General features: G+C 33.4%; 1 protein-coding gene across 1 annotated transcript; it reads left to right on the top strand.

Moving 5' to 3' along the window:
• The first annotated feature begins 5,768 nt into the window (after nt 1-5,768).
• On the top strand, nt 5,769-9,006 carry LOC142630395 (uncharacterized). Its single transcript, XM_075804382.1, has 2 exons — nt 5,769-8,521; nt 8,850-9,006. The coding sequence occupies exon 1, from the start codon at nt 5,881-5,883 to the stop codon at nt 8,434-8,436; it is 2,556 nt and encodes an 851-aa protein (XP_075660497.1). The 5' UTR covers nt 5,769-5,880; the 3' UTR covers nt 8,437-8,521; nt 8,850-9,006.
• Nucleotides 9,007-10,742: the final 1,736 nt, after the last annotated feature.

Raw genomic sequence — 10,742 nt, 5'->3', positions numbered from 1 at the left:
ATATATTATTTCACTGGACCTATAGCCGCGTTTTTGAAAACGCGGCTATAGCCCCTCCCTTATAAAAAAAAATTTATTCGGATGCACAGGTAATCTTTTTAAAATATATATATTATTTGACTGGACCTATAGCCGTGTTTTTGAAAACGCGGCTATAGCCCCGCCCTTATATAAAAAAAAATTTATTCGGATGCTCAGGTTATCAGTGTAAAAAAAAATATATGGACCTATAGCCGCGTTTTTGAAAAGGCAGCTATAGCCCCCCCTTATATATAAAAAAAAAAAAAAAAAAAAAAAAAAAAAAAAAAAAAAAAAAAATTTATTTGGATACACAAGTCATCTTTTTAAAATATATATATTATTTGACTGGACCTATAGCCGCGTTTTGATAAACGCGGCTATAGTCCGGACGTAAAACGCAGCTCAAGACACTAGAAACGCGGCTTTATACCTAACCTATGGCCGCGTTTAACAAAACGCAGCTATAGGTTGGGTCTGAAGCTGCGTCTCTAGGAAACGGCGCTATAGGTTTGGTCTATAGCCGCGTTTTTTATAAACGCAGCTAAAAAACGCGGCTATAGCGCGCGTTTTTTGTAGTGTCTCTCTATTTTTCTCTTACATTTTTTGTTGAAACAATAGTATCTAAAACAATTGTGGTCCTTTAGTGCAAATAGGATATAAATTTGCATGTATATGCCTATATGGAGCTCTTGCTCATTCTTTTTCCCATATGGCTTCATCATGCCTTGTGAACACTTAGATTTGGATTTGAGAAGAAGATTAAGGTTAAATTTATATTATAATCCCAGTGAAAGTAAAATTAAAGGGGAGACTTAGATTAAATTTAGATTTGAGAAGATATTTTGAAATTGAAACAATTGTATTCACTATTGACTCAAAAGGGACTTTGGTATTGTGAAGATAAACCAGCTAGATTAAAGTTTGATTTTGGGCATTGCCAGTTGATGGTAGAGGAAGAATTGCAAGAGAGAGATAAGGGGAGACCTATTAAGTTTTTATTTTTAAGTTTTTAATAGAAAGATGAATTAATTAATTAAAACATGTGTACGTATAAATCCATTTTAAAGTTAATTATGTGCCATAATACATGTAAAATCTTTTTTTTTTCTTTCTAATAAAAAGAAATGTTACATTGATAATAAAAAAAAGATGCTACATCATTGTTCTATAACTTTTGTTAGCCATATAGGCAATAACAGTAACAACAGTTAACAAAATGACTATTAATGCTCAATTTTTAAATTTGAGGGACCGATAATGCTCACATAAAACTTGAGGGACAAATTGTACTCGTAAAGTAAAGTTTAAGGACTGATAGTGCAGTTTTGGTAAAATTTTACAGCCTCTGGTATACATTGGCTAATTTGGTTAGTAGAATGACCCTTAAGGTCATAATTTTCACAAGTCTTCCACAATTCACGCTCGCTAATAGAGAGATCCACAAGGCCTATAATTTTCCGAGTCTTTGACCAATGACTTGAAGAAACATCTGCAGGTTGAAGACTTTTAATCACTTTGCAGCATATAAATTTCTATTTATGCCATCTTAATTCTCATCTCTTTCTATTGTTTAAATGTTTTAGGTATCGTGCAATTAAAAGATCAATGATTAAAGAATGCTAATGAGATATCAAAGTTCAAACAATTAATTCTATAGAAAAGGAGGAAGAAAACCTAAACCATTGATGCTCATTCTAAAAGGAAAAATTCATCATAATAAAAACAATACATAGGAAATTTGACTGGTAAAGATCTTGAACAAATAATTATATCCTTACATTCATGGAACATTAACCATGATAAGAAATATTTAATAGCATTTGTAGGAGGCAAAAAATTATCAAACCAATTACAAAATGCCACATCAAAAATTTAATGACAAATTCTAGATTAATATGTCATTAAATTAACTGAATCAAATGATGACATGTGTCATCCAAATTGATATTACATTGGCATATTGAAATTTGTCATGTGTCACTGGGCCCCACAAGATAAAGATAAATCCACTATTCAAAGTTTGTGGATAATTATTCTACTCAAAATTGATGGATAATTATCTTTATTAAAATAAATAGAGATAATTATTTAACTTTGTTGATTATTATCTTTATCAACATCTGATATTTATCAAAATAGATAAATAGAAATAATTATCTCTAAGCAAAATTTGGACCAATCAAGAGCCTACTACATATTTTCAAGCAAATCAATTCAAAGGGGAGCTTATCATCTGAAATCACTATAAATAGAGGACATCCCCTCTCATTTGGAGGTTTTTTTGTAAGACGTTAAAGCTCTGGAGAAATTCTGCCTCAAAAACACACAAAGAACATTCAAAGAAGTTCCTTGAAGTTCTATTGGAATTAAGCTACAAAAAGCCTCCATAAACTTCAACAAACCCTAAATCTTTGAAGCTCAACGGATCAAGCCTCTAAAGCCCCGAAGAACTTCAACCCAAAAGCCTTCACATTCGAAGACTTGAAGAACAATAAATCTCTATTAAGCTCAAAGCTAGAGATTTGTTTTGGAGACCGTTCAATCCATCTTCCAACTAAAGTCAAGAAGATTTCTTATTCAAGTCAAGTTCAATGAAGATAGAATTAGAGGATATTCTTTTGTAAAAGAATTGAAATAGAGATTGTACTTATTATTCATCAATACAAATTTATATTTGCAAACCATATTTCTTTTCAATTGTTTGATTTTCTGCAGTTGGGAAATTTTGTGTTTACAGCATTAGAGCACCTTCATGGATACTCATATCATTCAAGGACTCATGTTTGAATTGTCATGCTTTCCAATCTACCTTTTGGAATACATCAAAGACAAATGGAATCTTTGTGGAATCAAAAATCCTATCCATAAAGTCAGGGCCGGCTCAATAGGGGATGCAATTGATGCAATCACCTAAGAGCATCCGCATCAGTAGCTGCATAATTTCTGTCCATTTTGCAAGAAAAAAAAATGTTTTTTCTATTTTAGACACCCACTTTTACAAAACACTCACATCAATTTGTCTATTCTACACATTTATTTAATAAAATATTCATTCTTGAATCAATATCCAGCCACCATCAATGATCAGATCAATGGCAATCATCAACTAGCCTCTATCAACAACCCACACAACTACCACCATCAAGCCAGCCTCCATCATCAACCCACCCATCAAAATCCCAAAACCACTAATCAAAATCATCGAAACCCACTGATCAAAATCCCAAAACCCACTAATCAAAATCATCAAAATCCATGGATCAAAATCACAAAACCATCAAACAAAGATTGAGCTACATCAACGATCAGAGCAGCGGCGAGGCAACGACGATTGGCGTGAGTAGCGGCGAGTGAGGTGATCGGCTGTGGCAAGACTTGAGAGAGCAACGAAGATCAATGGAGGAGGCGAGAGCGTGAGGTGAGAGCCAACAACCCGAGAGAAAAAGAGAGAGTGAGGTGGAGAGAGAAAAATAATAATAAAATATCAAACGCAAGAACTACAGTAACCGTGCATATATGAACAGTTACTGTAGCAATTGTGCATAAATGCACAACTTTATTCTCATTTATGTGGGTGTTTTTTGGGTCAAAATGTGTAAAATGTGATTTGGATGCTATTATGAAAGACTTTGCATCCACTGATATGGAGGCTCTAAGGCCCCAAATAATAGAAAGGCCTCCACTTGTAAAAAAAAATATAATATAATTTAATTAAAAAAATTTTAAGCACTTTTATTGGTCAATAAAATGCATTAAAAATTCATCATTGTATCCTAAAATGCAGAAGATTAAAAAGGGAAAAAACAAAAATAGTCAAACTTCAGCTAACAAAATTAAATTTTAAGAGACAAATTTATTAACTCATTCTTGAAATATGCTAAAATCAAAATTAATACCAGACAAATTCATTAATAACACAACGTAATTGTCTTGAAATATGCTAAATTAGAGATTATAAATTTCAAAAACAAAAGAAAAATCTCTCATTTCTCTACCCCTCTGCATCTCCATCTATATTCTTACCTTTCTTTTCTTCATCTTCATTTTGATTCTTGATCTTTTTCCATAGACTCAGTCTAGCTTGAAAATTTTCTTTGTTGATTACCTTCAATTCACAGCAAATTCAAAATTGAAAAGGTGATCTTCTTCCCTTCTCTATCTTTCCGAAAATAAAGATGATGAGTCTGATATTTATTTAACTTAAATTATATATATTTTTTAGTTTATTTCACTGCACAATTGATAGATGGGACACGTTTTTACTATGATAGGATCCTTTTCTGCCCCTTTCTTATTTAACTGCGCAAGCCATTGATGGGAGTGGGACACGTTTATTTATTTCATTGCACAAGTCGGCTCTGGTTTTTACGTTTATTTATTTCATTGCACAAGTCGGCTCTGGTTTTTAGTCATACGATAGGCTGGGAAAATATTAATACAAAATTCTGCCCCTCTCTTAATGGACCATTTTCTACTATGATACGTTGTTTATTTTTACACTTAGCCATAGGAGTACAGGCTGGACATCTCACATCTACCCAAGCGCATAGCAGCACAAGCCGCACTACACAGTTGCGCACTGCACAGTGCAACCCACAATTACAAGACAAGCTCATTTTATCAACTATTATAAATTATTATTCCAATTAATAATTTGATGTGTATCATATTGACTCATTTGTATTGTAGTGACACTAATTTATTAAACGATGTAATAAATTAATTTTTATTTGTGCAGATTTAGATTTTGAAGTGGTCACAACCTAAAAAAATTTCAATAACCAAGTTCTATTATTCAATATTTTAAATTTTATTTTTAGTTAAATTATCATTTTTAATTATAAAAAGGCCACACTTAAAATTTTTGCCTAAGGCCCCTAAAGTTATTTAATTTTACTTGAACTTTTTTTTTTGTAGCCTTACTCGAAATTAATTTAAGTGTATATGAGCACGAAACTTTCTCCTGGAAACTTGAACTTCAACCCTTACCCCACACTCCACAAGCAAGCACTTATACTTGTGAAGTGATCATCGCACTAAAAGCCTGCAGTAGTTTACTTACTATTATTAGTGGATAAAAAACTAACTTTTAAATTAAAATCAATAAAAATTTACCACATAAAATATGTTGTAAAAATATTATAACATAACATTACTTTTTAAATAAAATAAGTAATTAAGTTAAAAATGTAAGATTATGCTAAGTCCACTAAGGGTCCGTTTGGATATAGCTAAAAACTGAAAGCTGAAAGTACTGTAGTAAAATAATTTTAAAATAGGTAAATAATATTGTGTGATCCACTTTTAATTAAAAAATTGTTAAAAAGTGCGTGTACAATAACTGCACAGTATGTGCACAGTAATTTGTACATTGAGATGAGACGTGCAGTAGGGGAAAAAAAAAAAAAACGCTGAAGACTCCAGACGGCCCTTTTTTTCATCTGTATCCAAACCGCACCTAAAGTCTCCAAATCTGCCGTTGCCACTTAACAAAAATTCTTTATCACTTCTTCCTTGGCAAATTGCACGCAAAAGTCATGATATATAAATGATTTTACCTGTATATTTAAACACAATAATTGAACGGTTCAGAATCTCCGATAAAATTTGTATGATAATGTTTGGTTGCATAGTGTTGAAACTTATGGTGGGCCAATGACAAGAGCTTGAATTAAATGTTCTTTATGAATTGTCAAAAGAAGATGGCCAGAACATCACCTGATATACAAACCAAATTCATGCTTCTTTTCTTTTGGCCGAAATAGATGACCCTTTGGCCATAAATGCTTGCCATTTTCTTTGTGTAACTTTCCTTTGTGTACTTTACTCCCTCTCATTACACTTCGAAGCATAGCTGTAATGCCTCTAAATCCATGGATCACCCTCTTCTCCTTCTTAACAATCATCCTTCCCCTCTTGAATCCTTTTGTAGCTTTCGCAGTTAATCCACAAGGCGAAGCTCTTCTTTCATGGAAGCAAAGCCTGAATGGACCCACTGAGGCCCTGTCTAATTGGAACCCAACACATGAAACTCCATGTGAGTGGCTTGGAATCACTTGCAACAAGAAGAAGGAGGTCATGGAATTGGAATTAAGGTACTTGAGTTTATATGGTACAGTTCCAAGTAATCTCTCTTCCTTGGTTTCATTAACCAAGGTTGTACTTTCTAGTACAAACCTCACGGGTTCAGTCCCAAGAGAGATTGCTATACTGCATGAACTGAATTACTTGGACTTGAGTGGCAATGCGTTAACCGGTGAAATCCCATCTGAGATTTGCAACTTGCTTAAGCTCCAAGAAATCCACCTCAACTCGAACCAGCTAGAGGGCTCGATTCCGGTTCAAATCGGCAACCTCACAAGCTTGAAACGGCTGACTCTTTTTGAAAACCAGCTCAATGGAGAAATACCCAATACCATAGGCAACTTGAAGAACCTCCAAGTGTTAAGAGCCGGTAGAAACAAGAACCTTGGAGGCCTTATACCCCGAGAAATCTGGAATTGTACCGAGTTGACCATGTTAGGCCTAACTCATACAAGTGTCTTGGGTTTCCTTCCTCCGAGTCTTGGTCTCCTCAAGAAGCTTGAAACCATATATATCGGCTCATCTCTCCTCTCCGGCCAAATCCCACCTGAAATCGGCAACTGTACCGCCCTCCAAAACATCTACCTTCACGAAAATTCACTCACAGGTTCAATACCAAAAAGTCTCGAAAACCTCAAAAGCCTCCGAAATCTTGATCTCTGGAAGAACAGCTTGGTGGGGACTATTCCATCAGAGCTTGGAAATTGCAAGGAATTATCAATTCCTTTGGCAATTTCCAAATGTCAGAATCTCGAGGCCCTTGATTTGTCTGAGAACTTTTTGACTGGGAATATTCCCCAAGGAATCTTCCGGTTCAAGAAACTGAAGACGGTCTATCTTTTCTCCAACAATTTATCAGGTGAAATACCGAAAGAGATTGGGAACTTGGAAAATCTGCATAACTTGGATCTCAGTTTGAATCGATTTTCGGGAAATGTACCTGCCGAGATCTTAGGCTGCCGAAACTTGACATATCTCAATTTGCATTCTAATTTGATCACGGGAATCTTTCCTGGTAAGTTAAGCCGCCTTGTTTTGTTGCAGAATGTTGATTTTTCAGATAATTTAATTGAAGGTTCTTGGCCACTTCATGTACTTCCACAGCACATTATTTTCTTTTCAATCTCAAGGAACAACTTAAGTGGAGAGATCCCATCCTCGATTTGCGATCTTAATTTTTCTAAATACCTTGATTTCTCTCATAATCATTTTAGTATGATTCCTCCATGTTTGGGAAATATGAGTGATCTCATAAATTTGGAACTGCAAAATAACAGTCTTCATGACACCATCCCAAAATTTGTAAAGTGCAGTAACTTAAGAAGTCTTAAACTGGCCAACAATCAATTAGAAGGGCCATTGCCACGTTCATTGGTCAATTGCAAGAAATTAGAAATTCTAGACGTTGCTAACAACAAGGTTAATGACACATTCCCTCATTGGTTGGTAAATCTTCCAGAGTTGCGGGTTCTCTTATTGCGATCAAACAACTTTCACGGTTCCATAGGCAATCATAAGACTAAATTCTCATTGCCTAATTTGAGAATTATAGACCTCTCTCACAATATGTTCCATGGTCATTTGCCATCAAACTTTTTCAAGTGTTTATCAGCCATGACAAATGGGAACATGGATAGCGATGGATTGCAATATATGGGTGATGATTATTATTTTGTTTGGAGAAGATATTTCTATGATTTTTATTCTTATTATTATGAATTTGTTACAATTGATGTTACAATTGATATTAAAGGGAGTTATATTAATGTGGTGAAAATACACACTCTATTGACAATCATTGATTTTTCCAACAATAGTTTCAAAGGAGAAATTCCAAAGGTAATTGGAAAGCTTGGATCACTTAAAGGGCTAAATTTTTCAAACAATAATCTTATGGGTCATATACCTATATCATTTGGAAATTTAACTAATCTTGAATGGTTAGATCTCTCCTCAAACAAGCTCACAGGCAACATTCCTATACAATTGACAGATCTTACATCATTGGCAATTTTAAATCTCTCAAAAAACCATCTTGTGGGATTGATACCGCAAGGTAAACAATTCAATACATTTACAAATGCTTCTTACAGTGGAAACTTTGGTTTATGTGGATTTCCATTGACAAAAACTTGTGGCAATGATGAGGGACAACAACCACCACCATCACCAACCATCCAAGAAGATGATTTTGGGTTTGCAAATGGATTTCATTGGAAAGTTGTATTGTTGGGGTATGGATGTGGTTTCGTGTTTGGATTAGGAATGGGATATCTTATGTTCTCAAGTGAAAAACCAAAATGTCTCATGAATATTGTTTATGGAGAATGACGCAACAAGGTGTGAAGATCCAAGAAGAATGCTCATGGAAGAATTAATTGAGGCAGAATTTTGCAGACACAAATAATGATTTCAGGTATTTATTTATGTACTATTATATTAGAAATTACACTTTTTTATAGATTCATATTATAAAATACTTTATTTCATAATTTTGTTTCTTAAAAAAAAATGTCCTTTTAATTGTAGAGATGATTTTTCATTTTTAATTTATTTTCTACCAGTCAGAAATACCTATTTTGTGTCAATGTTGAGGCTATTACCATATTTTATTTTATTATTATTTTAAGGGGTAACTCCTCTACCTTGCTAGTTGAAGTGCCAAATAATCAGGGACATATTCTAAAACTACACTTAAACAAATTTATTATTACATCCTTGTGATTATTACCTACATTTTGCAGAACAAAGAAGATGTTGTTGGTTGGATCGCTTGAAAAGTGGAGTTAATTTTACTAGTGCAAAGTAAGATGTTTTAATTATGCACGTTTTAATTCAATTATGTTTCACCTAGACTTTTTTTCCCACCAAATGTGTTGAAATAAAACTTTATTTTGATATGCTAAGCTGTGATGCATTTTGCTTCTGCTTTTATTTTTTCTCTTTGTCCGGTTGGTAGATTATTTGTTGTTCTTATTTTGAACTATTTGTTTGACCCTTATGGGTTACTCAAGTGATGAGCTCATTGGTCTAGGGTATGCAATAAATTTGGAGGTCCTACTCTTAATCTATCACATTATCTATTCATGGGGGTTTTCGGGGTATTTCATAAAAAGAGAGTGGAATAATCTGGCCAAATATTAAGACAACACTTCCTTATATCAAACAAACAAACAAATATTTCTAGTTGGACTGCTGTAGCATCATTTAGTTTTGTACTTTAATTCCTACTTAAAATGATCATCTACTAAAGAATCAAAAAGAATAATAATTTTATTTGCATTAGCAAATTTTGCTAGAAATATTTAATGCAGACAAGAGTGGAATTTAAATTTAAGTCCTTATGATAGTTGTTGAGTTTTCTCTTCTTTGTATACCACCTAATTCTTCAAATAGAATAGTTTGTTATGATTAAATAAATTTTCATATATTTAGGGTCTATTTGAGATTCGCTTATTTTGTTGAAACTGAAAACTTTTTGCTGAAAGTACTGTAGATAAAGGTAAAAATTAGCTAAAATAGTACAGTGAGACTCATAAATAGTACTAAAAAGTGCAGTGGTGCCCATGAATAGTAGCAAAAATAAGCTGAATAGTAAAATAAATTGATAAAAATAAGTGTTGCTAAACGCACACTTGAAAGTATATATATCTTTGGGACCTAGTGTAAAGCACATTTTCCAAGGGAGAAACAACATAGAAAACGCACCTAGTGCTTTAAGAAATAAGGATTGACACTTATATGGTTAAAACACACATTGTTTAATCTGTCATTCATAGAGAAATTAGAGCAGTTGTATTATTAAGGTCTGTCAAATGTGTACAAGTTGCTTATTTCTTGACTGAGGCAAATTATTATGTGGATTTTCAAGGGCAACTCATACAACCTAGCAAGATTCAATTAGGCCTTTTTTTCCCTACTTTTTTTAAGGAGTGTTCTCTATTGATATTAAACTATGAAAGGATTACAAAGTAAGCAACACACTTCAACAAAACACAAATAAATAATTTACCCCAAGATATGATGAAACTGCAAAGACCAGTAGTCTCACATATTTCTTTAAGAAATCCACCAAAACTTTTAAATATCTTTTTCTTTTTAATTCAACATCTATTTTTTTTTTCTTCTGTGGATATTAATTCATGATCAAACTGTCTAAAGGAAAACACTCTGCCACAATTTGTCACACGTCAAGTAGTTAATAGATTAATTTGAGTGCTTTAAATGATGGACCCATAATTGATACTAAACAAACTATGGTAAAGTGTGTGCCAAAATACCCCCTTAAAAAAAACTCGAATTAACCGACATGACGTCGCCCAAGCATTTGTGAACCATTGGCTTACAACAAAATTAGGGGGATTAGTACATAACAAAAGCCTCCCTACTATTAATTATTCTTTCTCGATAAGCATGTTGGGGATGGGCTTCCTAGAAATGTTGGATTAGTAGAAGCTTGTAGTAAAAAATCCGAGTGCTGCAAGGATGACAATTAAAACACTAGTTAGCTCCTCTTCCTAGCTTTTCTACGAAAACTAATATGAAGTATACATGTGAACGACCAAATGATTTGCCATAAAATAGGTTAGACAATTTGGAAGAAAATTGTTTGGTTTCATCTATAGCCTATACAATAA

Source organism: Castanea sativa, chromosome 4 (assembly GCF_040712315.1).
Source record: "Castanea sativa cultivar Marrone di Chiusa Pesio chromosome 4, ASM4071231v1".
In the NCBI taxonomy this organism is placed as follows: domain Eukaryota; kingdom Viridiplantae; phylum Streptophyta; class Magnoliopsida; order Fagales; family Fagaceae; genus Castanea; species Castanea sativa.
This window is presented reverse-complemented; position numbering and strand designations above follow the sequence as displayed.

Excerpts from the sequence above, each read along its gene's own strand:
- LOC142630395 (XM_075804382.1), top strand. The coding sequence starts at position 5,881 with ATGCCTCTAAATCCATGGATCACCCTCTTCTCCTTCTTAACAATCATC.